The following is a 15,641-nucleotide window of genomic DNA, read 5'->3' as shown; positions in this document are numbered from 1 at the left end:
CTTCCCAGTGTCAGTCCCGAGCCCCATGGCCTGGGGCTAGCAGAGCTTACTGCCAGGGAGAGCCTGAGGCTGTGCAGTTCACTTTCAGGTGTGACTGTGGTGGACCATGGAGGGTCTGAGGCCCAAGGGGTCAGTCCTGTAGGCTGACTCTAGGGCTCTGGGGGCACCTGCTGTCCTCCTCAGCACCAGGCTGCCACCCTCTGCCACTGGAGTCAGAGCCAGCCTTGACTTCTTGTATCTCCCCGGCAGTGATACCATCTGTGACTTAGGGGGTGTCAACGAACTGGCAAACTATGGGGAGTACTCGGGCGCCCCCAGCGAGCAGCAGACCTATGACTATGCCAAGACGATCCTCTCCCTCATGACCCGGGAGAAGCACCCAGATGGTGAGACACACACGCTCTTTCCCCCAGGATGGCCCCTTGTGCTGCAGTGGGAATAGCTTTGGGCGAGGACACACTGAGGTGGTGGTCCTGGTCCTTTGCGGCCTAGGGTTAGTCACCTAGCTTCTGGACCTCTGTTTCTCCAACTCTGCAGTGGGCAGTGTGGCCTCTGTCAGACGGGGAGCTCTGGGGAGGCAAGGAAGTGATGTGTACAGAGAGCCCTACAAGCAGGTGCAAGGGCGGACATAGCAGTGTGCTCTTAACTGCTGTGAGCTCAGATCTTAGTGGCCCGCCTTTTTTTTTACATTTGTTGTTGGGGTTTTTTGTTTGTTTGTTTGTTTGTTTTAGTGGCCCACTTCTATGTTTACTGTCTGGGCTATGGGATTCCCAGCTTCCCTTTACCACCTGTCCAGTGTTTGGGGGATTAAGTCTACCAGCTCCCCTTCCCTTGAGCCAGAAGAGATTCCCACTGGGGTTATCCACAGACCAAACTGAGTTTCTGAGTGCCAGCCAGGAACAATGTAGAGGTTTGGTGGGTTTTCATTAACCACCTGCTCGGTGAGGCAGGTGATGGGAAGCCTAGTTGGTTAAGACTGAATGGATGTCGGGGAGGCCAGACTGCTCCCCACCCCACCCAGCCCCTGTACTGATACCTCTTAATGCTTGGGGGACCTTTGCTTAGAGAGGAGAGAATACCCCCAATTGGATTTCTGGTAAGACGTTCAAGTCTGCCTTTCTAATGACCCTTCTCCTCCAAACACAGGCAAGATCCTCATCATCGGAGGCAGCATCGCAAACTTCACCAACGTGGCTGCCACGTTCAAGGTAACCAGCCGTGGAGGGCTGTGCATTTTCTGGGGAATGTGGGTTTGGGGGAAGCCAGGAAGGGAGGTTTCTGTAAGCCAGGTTTGAGGCAGGAACTGGGTACCATGATGTACCCAGTTCAATAGGGGCTCTTGTCCCGGGGTCCCTTGTTGGGGATGCTGAAGACACTGGGATAGATTCGGGTCTTCTCCAAAAGGTCAGAATGAGGAAAATGGTCCAATGATCTGCGGCCCTTGTTCTTTCAGCCAGGGCCTCTCAGCCCGGGTCCCTGGGCACAGGTCAGGGGCATCGGCACACAGTTGAGTGTGACCGCTGGTCAGGAAGGACGACAGCACTAACGGGGCTCAAGAGTCTTGTAACCTTCTGAGCAGCCACCTCAGGAGGCCAAGTCTTGCCCTGTACCATCCAGTGCTCAGTGGGGCTCTTCAGAAGAGCGTGTCCCACCTGGTAGTTGCGTGTAAATTTTGAGAGTAATGAATAAACAAATGTCAGCCTTGAAAGTGATCCCTGAAGAAGTGGGGGACCAGGCCTCATCAGTCTTGCCTAAAACAGGGTCTCCTTAATTATTCCTGATCAGCAGACAGATGGGAAGCAGGTGAACCTTCACAGCTTTGTGCTGACTTCCGCACAACCATGTAGTCCAGTAGAGGTCTTGGTAGGTAGGGTGCTCGGGTCTGGGGCTGGACCAGGTTTATAGCTTCAGGCGCCATGCCACGGGTGACAGATGTCACATCCTGGACCCTGTAAACTTGCCTCCTGTCTGGGGAGACAGAACTCCATACACACCTGTTCTCCCAGATTGTTTCCAAGATAGCTACTCATTATGAGTTCCCCAAAATTGCTGGAGGAAGTTTTAGTAGGAGTTGGATGTTTAAATGGTTCGTGGCCTGATAGCTCAGAGAACTCTTGCCTAGGACCCTGGCCTTGATTTCCCCCCAGACTGCAGTAAGTGACAAGGCTCACAGGAGCCAGCATCCCCGCGCGTTGAGGGGTGTGACTCCCAGGTGCCTCAGCAACAGCTCGTGTGCCCGCAAGTCCTGGGCCTTCTGGTTGCTCGTGGGTGGTCTAGTCCCCATGTGTGAAATTCTTGCCTGCCGGGGCCTGCCTGCCCTCTTCGCCAAAAGCAGCCCTCGTGCTGTACACCCTGGCATGTTTATCAGGGTTATAAATAATTGACTTAGGACTGCCTGATTTTTAGTCATGTGTCTGTCGGCCCTTCGTGCTTCCAGGGCATCGTGAGAGCAATTCGAGATTACCAGGGCCCCCTGAAGGAGCATGAGGTCACCATCTTTGTCCGAAGAGGTGGCCCCAACTATCAGGAGGGCTTGCGGGTGATGGGAGAAGTCGGTAAGACGCGGGGACCTTTTCTCTGCCTCCTTGGGCTTCCTGGAAGTGGGTCGGTCCTCAGACACTTGCTCACGCAACCCCCTTTCTGGATGGGCAGCTTGGTTCAGCATCCACTCTCTCTGCTCCCGCGGTCAGAGCCCCGGCCCTAAACTTCACAAAGCATTGCTGTTCAGCTGTGTAACAAATATTTGTGGAACACCTGTCCTGTGACAGCAGGCCCCCGTGCTGCTGAGAACAGGGACTGTCATGTCAGGTAGTACGAGGTGCTGGGAAAGCAAACAAAACTGAAGGGAAGGATAGCGTGTGTGGGAGGGGACAGGGCCGGTTTTAATGGGGTGATCAGCGAATGCTTCACCGAGAAGGTGACATTTGAGCAGTGAGCTAGAGGAGAGGAGGGAGCAGTTCAGTGGTGGCTGTGGTGGGAAAGGCAAGTTCCAAGGCCCCAAATGGGAGCGTGCTGCTCTGTGGGACCAGCGGTCAGGGCTGAGGGAGCAAAGGCGGGGTGTTGGCAGGCAAGGCAGAGAGGCGGCAGGGGCCATGTGGAGCTGGTCCAGGTGCCGGGAGCACTTGGCCATGTCCCTGGGCTGGCAACCTGTGGAAGACTTTGTGGTTGGAAGGGTTGTTGGGCTGCCTGGGGGATAGTGGGTTCAGAGGCAAGAGGGTAAGGGGGGAGAGGAGAGGAAGGGCAGGTAACTAGTAGGATGGAGAGCATTGTCCCTCGTTGAGATGAGGTACAAGAGGGTGGTGGCATCTGCTTTGGTTTCCTTTCTTCATTCTGCATTTTTTGGTTCTCTGGCAGGTTCATGAGACCTCACCTTTGGGGCTTTCCAGAAGCTGGGGGACCTCCTCTCAGTCTGGACTAAGATTGTGTCTCCCTAAGTTGAGCTCACTGAGCCTGAGACACATGAACTTGGTCACCAGCAGCTTTGGTCTTTAGTGCAGCCCCCTTTGCTCAGAGCAGTTATATGTGGGGCAGGGGTTCACCCGAGATGTCAAGAGAGGGGACAGGATGCTCTTGCTCAGGACACGTGCCCTGCCCTTTGACCAGAAGGGTGAAAGCTTTCCATCCTCCTGTGTTCCCAAATCTGGTGGATGTGGCAAACGGGAGCCCACCTACGTCACTCGAAGGGGTGCCCGTCCTCATTTTCACCTACAGCTCAGTTCCTGCCACGGGGACAGCACAGTGAATGTTCATCACAGACCACTAAGCTCAGAGGACATTAAGCAAGTAAATGATTACTAGAAGACTCTGTCTAGTGGGCATGTGTGCATACAGTGAGGCGGCAGGACAGGGGAGGAGGTCAGGGAAGGCCTTCCTTGAGAGGTGGCACTCAGGCTGAGCTGAGAGATGGGAGGGCTCTCAGCAGAGGAGGGAGGAGAAGGGCCAGGGCCCCGAGGAATTGAGCCCTGGAGATTGGGAGCAGGGGCCAGGCCACTCAGATGTCGAGGTCAAGGGTTTGGAGAGCCAGTGGCCAGCGGCCAGCAGGACTGCGCAGACCTTCCTAATTACGCTCACAGCCACTTCAGGGTATCAGGAAAGCTTCTTTGTTGTTCTTCTTACCAGAAGGTGGTCTTTACAAAGAGGTGTTTGGTAGTGAAAATAGGGCAGTTGGTCTGTCCTGTATAACTACTCTTGTGCAGGGGCCTCTGCAGAGTCATACGGACTTGGGTGTTTACTTAGAGACTTGAATGACGGACTCTTTTTTCTTTCCCTCACAGGGAAGACCACTGGGATCCCCATCCATGTCTTTGGCACAGAGACTCACATGACAGCCATCGTGGGCATGGCCCTGGGCCATCGGCCCATCCCCAACCAGCCACCCACCGCGGCCCACACTGCAAACTTCCTCCTCAATGCCAGCGGGAGCACGTCGGTAGGTGCCCCCTGCCCTCCACCTTAAAGCATGCCTTCCTCCCATCCAGAACACGGTGTCCCTGCTCGGTCCCTAGCCATCTTAGGGCACTGGGGAAAGACAGATTGGTTTCTCTATCTCTGCCAGTTTTTTCCTGCCCAAGCAAGATAGTATAATGGAAAGACAGGGGGTTTTATTACTTTAGGTTTTTAAGTAAGCTCTACACCCAGCATGGGGCTTGAACTCACAACCCAAGATCAAGAGTCACACATTCCACTGACCAAGCCAGCGAGGTGCCCCTGGACTAGGGGGCTTAAAATTAGACCGGAGTTCAAATCGTGTTGAGAGCAGGACCTTGGCGGGTGTCATACCTCTCAGAGCCTCAGTTTGTTCATCTGTGACATGGGACAATACTAATTCCCATCTCAAGAGGGCTGTTAGGATGATAGTTTTGGAAGCACTTTGTAGAGAATAGTTCTGTACATGGTTCTTGTGACCCGATTTCTTTGGGCCTTAAGGACCAATAGCTCTTTTTCCCAGTTGCTACCCATGATTCTTACCCTGTCTCCTTGTCCCTCCCCAGACTCCAGCCCCCAGCAGGACGGCGTCTTTCTCTGAGTCCAGGGCCGATGAGGTGGCACCCGCAAAGAAGGCCAAGCCTGCCATGCCACAAGGTAACTTGTGGGCCCTCCCCGCTGCCCCCACCCCAGTCCACCTGCCCTGTCCAGGCCCTACAGGGGCACTGGAACAGGGTTGGGGCTTTGCTGTGAGAGTGGGCGTGGCAGATGGGCTTAAATGGACGTGAGGACATGAAGACTCAGGCCTTCCTAAGCCTTCCCAGAAATACCCGGAGGTGGTGAGGCCCTCCAGACTCCGCTTCTCAGTGGAGAGCAGGAGCCCAGAGCTGGGACGGCAGAGCAAGTGCCCATGTGGTAGTTCCACGTGGTAGTTCCTGCCCATCCCACCTTCTGGGGTACTTCTGAAGCCCCCCCGCCCTTTCTTTGAGCCCACTGTAAGAACCCATGTTGATAACCAGCCCATCTGCATGTTGCCTCCCCTGTCAGGGAGGTCAGGGAGGTCAGGTCTGCGTCCTCTGGTTCGTCAGACGTGACCCCTGCCAGCCGGTCCTTGCAGTCCGGGTGAGATAATAGGTGTTGATCCACACAGGGCTGGTGCAGACAGCGTGTGCTTGAGGCATTTTGTGAACTAGCTCCACGGGCTCCAGGCACTCGAGATTGTAAGCTGTTTCTCAGCTACCAACTTTGTTTCCAGCACAGGGACAGACCACTGTGACCTAATCATCTTACTCTGCTTCATGGGGACAAGCAGGGGGCTTGGCTTTATGAGGGTGGGATCTGGCCAGCTGCCCCTCCACCAGGCTGGGGGCCTCTGGTCTTCAGCAACCCCTCCAGGCCTTCTTGCCTCTCCTGCCCCCTCTCTGGCCCTATGGCCTTTTGCCCTTTCTTGCTTCTGCTCTGCCGATCAGTGCTCTCTTCTCTTCTGTTGGCTTCACTCCTGTCTGTTGTGAAATAGATGACAGTGAGGGCATCAGCCCTGTGAGGCTTGTCCTTGGGACCCTTCCCTCTTCCCACCCTCTCCCTCCAAAGCCTCCAGCCTCCAGCAGGTGACTCAGCTGCCTTGGTCATTTTCTTTGACAGATTCAGTCCCAAGTCCAAGATCCCTGCAAGGTAGGATGCCCCCACCCCGCCCCAGCTCTGTGTGTGGCTTTGTTAGTGGGTTCTAGTATTTACTGTGTGCTTTGTTTCCCCTCCCAGTCCTAGTCTTTGCTCTCTCTTGCTTTCCCACCCCTGCTTAGTCGCTCCCACCCCTACTCAGCACTCTCCTGGCCAGCTGTCTCTGGCTCCACACTCCGGACAGGACAGGGTAGGGAGCTTGGGAGCAAGAACCAGGCCCACAGCCTTGGAGAGTGGAGTGGTGCCTGCTGAGGAGGGAGGAGCGTCGTGGGAAGGAGGGAGCCATGGAAGCTGAAGGGGGAGTGGCAGCCTCAGCCCTCTGGGATTCCCATCTGGGTCTCAGGGTCTCTACTTTTTTTACTTTTCCCACCTAGCCTCAGCACTGCGTCCTCATCCCTGAGCTCTTTGTGTCAGCAGCGGGTTGACTTCTCTGGGTTTTGGGTGGAAGACAGGCTAGACAAGTCAAGGAGAGAGGTAGAAGTCCGGATGCATGTGCCAGAAATCTGTAGAGGGGATCTGGGCGTTGGTGTAGGAGGTCACTGCTTACACGAGGGACGTTTGCTGTGCTCACTCATATTCACGCAAACACATGCCCCTCACCCCACCCCAAAAGCATCAGGGCTTCCACTTAACTTTTTGACATTCACAGCTGTGGGAGGATTTTCCCTGGCAGAGGAGAAGCTTCTGATGATGACCTTTGATCCCTTGCTAAGGGGAGGGGAAGGGGCAGCTAGGCTAGGATAGGATATCCCCCTAGAAAGTCCAGGAATGCAGCACTCTCACTATTTGCCTTTGATCCCTATTTCCTGTCTCTGGAAAGATCCTTTGTAACCTGAAAGACCAGAGCTGAGGCTGAGCCCTGTGCCAAAAGAACGGGGGCCTACCTCGTTCTGAGAGCTCTTCCACCCACAGGCTGGGGTTCTCTTACTGTCAGTCCCTGACCCAGCAGAGGAGCCTGGTAGGGGACGTTAGCCCCGCTGCTGGTGTGCTGAGGAGGACGGCCTTCGGCTCTGCCATCTGTGTGCTCAGGAAGGACCACTCTTGAGTTCTGCCCTTTTCGTGCTGGAGGTGTGTGCAGGCTTGTGGAGACTGCAGAAACTTTGTCCCGTTTCTGTACTCTCTGGGGTAGACAGATGCAGGTTTGTGTGCTTACTCAATTCTGACTTTGGGAGGCTCCCCCGAGGGTGAGGAGAGAAGCCAGGCCCTTCTGGCTTGTATCCCGCCCTCCTCTCTGGTACAGTTAAGCTGCATCGTAATTTACTATATAATCTGGCTCTGATGCTAGGTGACAGGACCTCCGTCATCTGGCATCTCTGAGCTTCATGTTCCGGGGCCTGGGAAGCGAGGGTACTGGATTAGGTGGCTATCTTTGTTCTGTGATCTCATGTCTCCTGAGAACCCAGATGGGTCTGGTGATGGCAAGTCCCAGGTATTTGGAAGAGCAGGAGCCCTCCGGTATGAGAAGCTTACAGCTGAGAGGGAAGAAGCAAGCCTGAGTAGGGATGAGAACCCTGCATGCCTTGGGAGAGTGAGCTCAAATTTATTCAATCAGACCTTGAACCTGATTAGCCAAGCCTGCACTAGTACACTAGGTTAATTAATACCAGATGGCCCCTGAGCTCAGGGCCTTGTTTTCCTTGAAGGAGCTGAGAACCTCCCCCGGGGCTACTTCCCTCCAGCGACTTGCAGGGAATGGCAGGGACGGGTCACCTGTCTGCAGGGTGGTGAAGAGGCCTTTCCCTTCAGGCTGCGCAAGCACTTCTGAGAGCTCTTCTCCCCCCTTCTTTTACCTCTCACTCTTCTGCCTGTTGGAGAACTGCCCAAGAGCCTTGTTCTGAGCAGGAGAGGGCCACCTGCTAGAGGGAGGCGGGCAGGAGGGTGGGGACAGCACAGAAAATGATGGGAGGGTGCCACGAAGCCAGTGCACTCAGTCCAGAACCTCAGGTAGAAATAAGGCTGCAGCCAGCCTTTTCTGTGGACCTACACTGACCCAGAATCCTGAGGATTCTGATCCTGACCCGAGCTGGATTACATCCAGATTTAGAGGTGATGATTGTCAGGTTGTTTCAAGTCGTGTGGCCACCAGAATCGGGAGTGCTTGATGTTTTTTGTTGATCAAGCCTAATTGATCATCTGCATGTAAGCAAAATGCTGATTACGTGCCTTTCCTGTGAGGCGGAGCAGGTCCTGTAGGGATTCTCCACCTGTGGTGGGTCTTTTCTCTGCACGGGAGTGCTTTCTGTGTTCACTGCCAGCTCCTTATCAGCTAGGCAGGTCCTCTTAGCTTTCTTTGCTCTCTCTGCCACCTCTTTGCCAAGAAACCAGGGCACTCTTCCCCCAGTTCTCAGAGTCCCAGCCTCTTGACGTCCCTTTGCCGTGATGATGAGCTCCTTTCCCTAGACCGGGCATGGAGGGGTGTGGCAGCCCCTGCCAGTCTCCGGGGAGTGTGTGTCTCCCAGGAGTGTGTGTTCTGGGACTCGCTGTGTCTTTGCCCACCAGGAAAGAGTGCCACCCTCTTCAGCCGCCACACCAAGGCCATCGTGTGGGGCATGCAGACCCGGGCTGTACAGGGCATGCTGGACTTCGACTACGTCTGCTCCCGGGATGAGCCTTCAGTGGCCGCCATGGTGTACCCTTTCACGTGAGTCCCACTACGGCCAGAAGCTGGAGATGGCTGCCAAGGGGAGTTTTCTCAGCTCCTCTCCCTCACTAAGACAGACCCCGGGGGAGCCAGCAAGATTATCCCCTTTGCTGGGGATCCATATTCCTGGGGTATCTGCTTCCCACACGTGGGACCCCGTCTCTCCACCTTCTAGACGAAGCTCCTCCCCTCAGCTTCCCTCTCCCCAGCCCTGACAGTTTGGGGGTATCCTGACCTGCTTCTTTTCTCACAGTGGGGACCACAAGCAGAAGTTTTACTGGGGTCACAAGGAGATCCTCATCCCTGTCTTCAAGAACATGGCTGATGCCATGAAGAAGCACCCAGAAGTAGACGTGCTGATCAACTTTGCCTCTCTCCGCTCAGCCTATGATAGTACCATAGAGACCATGAATTATGCGCAGGTAGGTCAGTGGGTGCTGGGGTGGGGAAGCAGGGGAAGTTCCTGAGTGGTGTCTGCTGGCACTGCCCCCCGGGACAAAGGGGTTGGCACTCAGGACTGGCCAGTGGTGTGGGAGAAGGTCATTGGATCCACTCGATCTTTAGAAGGTAGGATGATAACTGAGGGCAGGCAGGCTGGCCAGGGCAGCTTACCTAGGCTCACAGAGTCCATTCAGTATCCTCTTCCCCCACCAGGTCCTCCCTGTGCCGCTAAGACCAGCTTTCACAACAGAATCAAAAGCAATTTTTTTTTTTTTAAGATTTCATTTATTTATTAGAGAGATCACAAGTAGGCAGAGTGGCAGGCAGAGAGAGATGGGGAAGCAGGCTCCCCACTGAGCAGAGGTCCCGACGCGAGGCTCGATCCCAGGATCCTGAGATCACGACCCAAGCCAAAGGCAGAGGCCTAACCCGCTGAGCCACCCAGGTGCTCCCAAAAGCAATTTCTTATTATAGAATTATTACATGTCTATTACAGAGGAAACTTAAATACGATCAAGTAAAAAGAAGAAAAATCGAATACCTCAGTCAATTCCAGTTTCCCAGAGACACAGTTGCTAACATTTGAATATATCCTTCTGCATTCCTTTTTCTGGTTTTGAACATGTGGGATAACACTGTACGTGACTGGTAGTCCGTTTTCTTCAGTTACTCATTCCACATCCATAAATATTCATTGGCAACATCAGTTTCACCTTTCCAGGTCTTGTGGCGAGCATCTTAAATGGGCATTTGCATATATCCTTAATTATTTCCCCAGAATAAATGTCTGGAAGTCAGACTGCTGCGTCAGAACGTGCAGATTTGAAAGCCTTTCATCCGTCCTGCCCAGTTGCCCTCCAGAAAAGTTAAAGGACATAAACTCCCATCAGTGTTTTAAGAATGCCTGCTTCCCTGTACCCTGGCCAACACTGAATGTTTGCATTTTAAAAACATTTATTTGGGGCGTCTGGGTGGCTCAGTCAGTTAAGAATCTGACTCTTGATTTTGGTTCAGGTCATGATCTCAGGGTTGTGAAATCGAGCTCTGCATCGGGCTCTGTGTTGTTCATAGAGCCTGCTTAAGATTCTCTCTGTCCCTCTCCCTGTGCCCTTCTACCCTGTTCACCCTCGTGCTCTCTCTCTCTCTAAGATAAATAAGCATGTAATTGACAAGTGATAGGCATTCTATTTAATTTGCATATCTTTTTTTAAGATTTTGTTTATTTGAGAGAGAGAGCATTAGAACACAAATGGAGGAGGGGAAGAGGCCGAGGGGGAAGCAGGTTCCCTGCTGAGCAAGGAGCCCATCACAGAGCTCAATCCCAGGACCCCGGGATCATGACCTGAGCCAAAGGCAGATGCTTAAACAGCTGAGCCAGCCAGGTGCCCCTAATCTGCATATCTTTGATTATTAATTAAGATGAGCTTTAAAAAAATTTATTGACACTATATATATATTTTTTTTTATTAAGACTTTATTTACTTGAGAGAGAGAATGTGAGAGCATGAGAGGGGGCAGGGTTGAAGGGGAAAGCAGACTCCCGGCTGAGCAGGCAGCAAGATGTGAGACTCAGTCCCGGGACTCCAGGATCATGATCTGAGCTGAAGGCAGTTGGTAACCAACTGAGCCACCCAGGCGCCCCGACCATTTATATTTTGTAACTTGCTCTCTCTTCCCTTTTTTTTTCCTGTTGAGGTGTTTGTGCTTTTTGTTACTGATTTGTATGCGTCTTTATAGATTAATATACTGATTTTTCTGTTCAAAATTATTGTCCGATCCCTGACTGGCTTAGCGTAGTATAAGACTGGAGAATGTACACTTGTTTTGCCATCTCCGTGAAGCAAAAACAAAAGCATACCTGCTGAACATGAGCTGCCTTTTTATTCTAGAGCAAAGCTTAACAAACTATAGGTTGGGGCCCCTGGGTGGCTCAGTGGGTTAAAGCCTCTGCGTTCGGCTCAGGTCATGATCCCAGGGTCCTGGGATCGAGCCCCGCATTGGGGCTGCTTTCCTTTCTCTCTCTCTGCCTGCCTCTCTGCCTACCTGTGATCTCTATCAAATAAATTAAAAAAAAAAAAATTAAAAAGAAACAAACAACCTATAGCTTAAGGGTCAAACCTAACCCACTGCTTTTATAAATAAAGTTTTATTGAAACACAGCCGTGCTGTGTTCATTTATGTATTGTCCATGGCTGCCTTCATGCTACAAAGGCAAAGGTTAAGTGTTACTGCAAGAGATCACATGACCAGAAAAGCCAGAAAAAGTTTGCTGGTCCCTGGTCTAGAGCGAAAGTTCTGCCCACGCCCACTCCTCCTGGCTTTCTCCCCCAGTCTACTCTCTAGTTTGGGTGTGGAAGCAGCTCATTTGTGTTCTATACTAACCGTGGGACGTAGATCCTGGGACCCTGCTTTAGGAGTAGGCACCAGGACAGGTGGGGAGAAGGTAGGTCCGAGTCTTGTGAGTTTTTGGATGGGAGGGAATAGAGCCACTTTTGATGGTAGTGGGTTTTCAGAAACATTTGCTCCTGCTTCGTTACTGAGTTTCTGTGGTGTTAACCAATGGAGATTGGCTTTAAATGTCTACACCTCTCTTTTTTGGAGAGGGTTGTAGTAGTCAGGATAGGGACTAGGGACAGAGGCTTATAGGAAGAAGGGGGTTGCATACTGTTAACATTACTTGGTTCTTAGAGCCTGGGAGGGGGCGTGGAAGCTGGGTCCTATAAAGGGCGCCACCTCATTGCTTCATCTGAGGCACAAAGTTAACAGGAAGGGACTGTCCTTTAGATCCGGACCATTGCCATCATAGCTGAAGGCATCCCTGAGGCCCTCACAAGGAAGCTGATCAAGAAGGCGGACCAGAAGGGAGTGACCATCATTGGACCTGCCACTGTGAGTGTCCTTTCTGTAAAGCCCTTTAAGTTCAAGGCTATCTTTCAAAGTTCTGGATCCACAGAAAGCAAACTTGTTGACTGTTCTGTTTCTCTCTTAGGTTGAAAAGATTCAGAGAATACCCACTGAAAGTCAAGTCTGTTCATATCCAGTTACTTTAAAGGGCTCCCTCCCCAGTTCCTATCACTTTAGGGGGCTTAACTGGAAGATACTATGTGTGTCTGCCCACCTTTGTGCAACCATAGCGTGGTCTTTGATTATTGCTTTAACTGTGAAATGAAGAAGAATCTAGTTAGAGGTTTTATTTGCCCAAAGGTTTTCACATGGAAAGAAGTTGCTCTGAGAGTATTTTGTTGTTGTCTTTCCTTAGTTGTGGCATTAAAGAGTTGTCTGAAGGTCAGATTTTTGAATTAAGCAAAGGGCCTTTCTTTCCTCTCTGAGGCAGGGGCGATGTTGAGTAGAGGTGCACACCTCTGTTTTACACTTCTCCTGGGTGCTGTCCCCCTTTTAGAGCAAAGGAGGGGACTTAATCCTGAGTACACATATCCGAATCTGCAGCAGTAAGCCGTGTTTCCCAAGTAAGGTTCTCTTTTTCCTTTGCGTAATGGCTCATGAGGGAGAGATGAGACTCTCCCTAAGCCGGAAGCCTAGTGTGCAAGTGTTAGCTCTCTCAAACCATTTTCTTTCCATCCTGATCAGTTTTGGGGAAGGGAGTTTGAGTAGGTAGTATTGGGCCTCGTGATTTCCCTGAGCTCTGGTCCGTCAGGAGCTTACCCTCCCTCCGTGACTGCTGTTTCTGCCCTCACAGGTTGGAGGCATCAAGCCCGGGTGCTTTAAGATTGGGAATACAGGCGGGATGCTGGACAACATCCTGGCCTCCAAGCTGTATCGCCCTGGCAGCGTGGCCTACGTCTCGCGCTCCGGGGGCATGTCCAATGAGCTCAACAACATCATCTCTCGGACCACGGATGGCGTCTACGAGGGCGTGGCCATTGGCGGAGACAGGTGATGGGCGGGGCCAAGGCGGGCCTCCCCAGCTGGGGAGTGGTGGGCTGGGAGAAGTTGGGGGGGTCGCTGGGTCCTCTAATCTCTGCTCAATGCTGCTGAATAAAGTCCATGAAACAGGACATTTCAGGACGCCTGGGTGGCTCAGTGGGTTAAAGCCTCTGCCTTCGGCTCAGGTCATGATCTCAGGGTCCTGGGATCGAGTCCCGCATCGGGCTCTGCTCGGCAGGGAGCCTGCTTCCTCCAATCTCTCTCTGCCTGCCTCTCTGCCTACCTGTGATCTCTGTTTGTCAAATAAATAATAAAAAAAAAAACACCAAAATCTTTAAAAACAAAACAAAACAAAACAAAAACCCAGGACATTTCTACTCTGTTTCAGGAATGACATTGGCATGAGCTCAGAATAAAAAATAGAAAAAGGTGTTTTCAGAATGTTTGGGCTTTGGGGATAATTTTGTTTGTTGTCTGACTTGTGGCCACAGGGAGGCAGCAGAACGCAGCGGTTGTTGGGACTGATTCTGAAATCACAGCAAGAGGGGGCTCTAATCCCCAATTTCTCTGTTGATCAGGGAGGTGTCCTGGGCAGGTCATTTCCTCCGCAGACCCTCCATCATCCTTACAGATCAAATGGGTAAAATCATAGCAGCCACCTCATGGGGTTGTCGCGAGGCTTAAGTGAGGGTAATATTTCTAGAAAGTGGCTAATGCAGGGCCTGCCACTTAGCAAGTACTCAGCAGCTGTTAACTGTAGTCCGTAATAGTGAAAGGAAGAACTGTTTCTCTACTCTCTACCATTACCTCACTGACCCTTCTGGCTGCCAGATGTTGGGATTTTTTTTTCCCGTGCCAGGCAGTTCTCCAGTTCTCTGCTGGGTGTCCTATAATGCATTTCAGTTCTGACAGTATCTACCTGGAATTCGTACCAGATCCCCCAGGGGAAGGGCTCAGCCTCATAAGATGCCAGTTGCAAGTCCAGGCTTCCTGTACTCCTGAACAACTGGCTGTATGTTGGGGGTCTCCACACCTCCCTTCTTGGGTTTGGTAATTTGCTAGAATGGTTCACAGAACCCAGGAACAGCCAGAGGAAAGAAACACATATGGCAGGTTATGGGGGACAGGGCGTGGAGCTTCTGTGCTCTCAGTGGGCATGCCACTCTCCCAGCACCGTGGTGTGCTTACCGACCCAAAAGCTCTCTGAACCCCTTTCTTTAGGAATTTTTATGGAGACTTCATCATGTGGGCACGATCGATTATTAATTTAATCTCTAGCCCTTCTCCCCTCCCCAGAGGATGGTAAGTAGGGCTGAAAGTTCCAAGCCTCTGATCATGGCTCAGTCTTCTAGTGACCAGCCCGCATCCAGGAGCTCTGCAGATGCCCACCCAGAGGTGCCTCAGGAGAACAAAAGACCCTCCTGTCACCCAGGAAATTCCAAGGGTTTTAGGAGCTCTGCCTCAGGAACTGGGGGACAGAGACCAAATCCCTATTTCTTTCTGTTTCACAAATAATGTATTCATTGTTTTTGTTAGAGGGAATGGTAATCAGTAGAGTATTATTTTAGAGTAATGCTTACCATTTAATGCCATAATACATGTTAGCACTGCTGTTTATTATTACCACCATCGCTCTTTGCCTCAACCAAAAGCTTTTGGGAGAGTGAGTTACCTTGTCCGTCTCCTGCCTCTCCAGTGTCATGTCAGATGGGACTTCCTGAGTGAGGAAGATCTCTCTCTCAGGTCTTGGGGGCTACAGCCTGGGGAACCATCGTCCCCAGTGCTCCCTGACAACGGGCTCCAGCTCAAATTAAGTCTGGGCAGTTACACTCTCCCCTTGGGATTTATAATGCTCTTGAAGATCTGTAGAGAAGCATCCTTGGCCTTAAACAATCCTATTGTAAAATCTTGTGGCAGGAGAAAGTAAAAAAATATAGGGGAACCTTGAACAACCTAGGTTTGAACTGCACGGATATGCTTATATATGGATTTGTTAATCCTTATGGCTTTGTTAATCACATTCCCTTTTCTCTAGCTTACTTTAGCGGGAGAACACAGTGTATAATGTGTATAACATACAAAATACATGAATCGACTACTGCTGTTATCTGTATGGTGCTGGCCAACAGTAGGCTCTCAGGAGTTACGTTTTGGGGGAGTCATAGTTATACTTGGATTTTTGAGTGCATGTAGTGGGGATTGATGACCCTTACAACGTTCAAGGGTCAACTGTGTGTGCAGGTCCTATGTCTAGACCCAGCAACAGCCTGTCAGTCCTGGGACATCGGTTGGCACGCTGTATTATCTATTGCTGTGTTAAAAAGAAAGAAAAAAAAAAAAGTCACGCAAGCCAGGTGATTTCAAACTATGATAGGACATCTGTCCCCATAGTTTCTGTGCATCAGGAGTCGGGGGTGGCGCAGGTAGGCACTTGGGGCTCGCGAGGGATGGGCCACAGCAAGGTGTTTGCTGGCCACAGGGCCAGTGTGGCTCAGGGCTGCCCGAGGCTGGACGTGGCCCATCCACAGGCTGCCGGGGGCTTTCTCGGGGCTTCTCCAAGGGCTGCTCAGTG

At 51.8% G+C, this 15,641-nt stretch overlaps 1 protein-coding gene across 2 annotated transcripts in view; it reads left to right on the top strand.

The window, feature by feature from the left end:
* The window catches only part of LOC111151216 (ATP citrate lyase), a 42,469-nt gene that overhangs the window by 12,402 nt on the left and 14,426 nt on the right, over window positions 1–15,641 (top strand). For both annotated transcript variants that reach the window (XM_022509010.1, XM_022509011.1), the window contains exons 9-18: window positions 250–386; window positions 1,147–1,208; window positions 2,438–2,555; window positions 4,275–4,429; window positions 4,992–5,082; window positions 6,067–6,096; window positions 8,602–8,743; window positions 8,997–9,165; window positions 11,969–12,073; window positions 12,882–13,078. In XM_022509010.1, the coding sequence (XP_022364718.1) occupies window positions 250–386; window positions 1,147–1,208; window positions 2,438–2,555; window positions 4,275–4,429; window positions 4,992–5,082; window positions 6,067–6,096; window positions 8,602–8,743; window positions 8,997–9,165; window positions 11,969–12,073; window positions 12,882–13,078 (1,206 nt within the window). The remainder of the gene's footprint in view (window positions 1–249; window positions 387–1,146; window positions 1,209–2,437; window positions 2,556–4,274; window positions 4,430–4,991; window positions 5,083–6,066; window positions 6,097–8,601; window positions 8,744–8,996; window positions 9,166–11,968; window positions 12,074–12,881; window positions 13,079–15,641) is intronic.

Source organism: Enhydra lutris, unplaced genomic scaffold, assembly GCF_002288905.1.
Source record: "Enhydra lutris kenyoni isolate GAN:26980312 unplaced genomic scaffold, ASM228890v2 scaffoldscaffold26, whole genome shotgun sequence".
NCBI lineage: Eukaryota > Metazoa > Chordata > Mammalia > Carnivora > Mustelidae > Enhydra > Enhydra lutris.
Note: the sequence above shows the minus strand (reverse complement) of the source record. Positions and strands in the feature narration are given on the sequence as shown.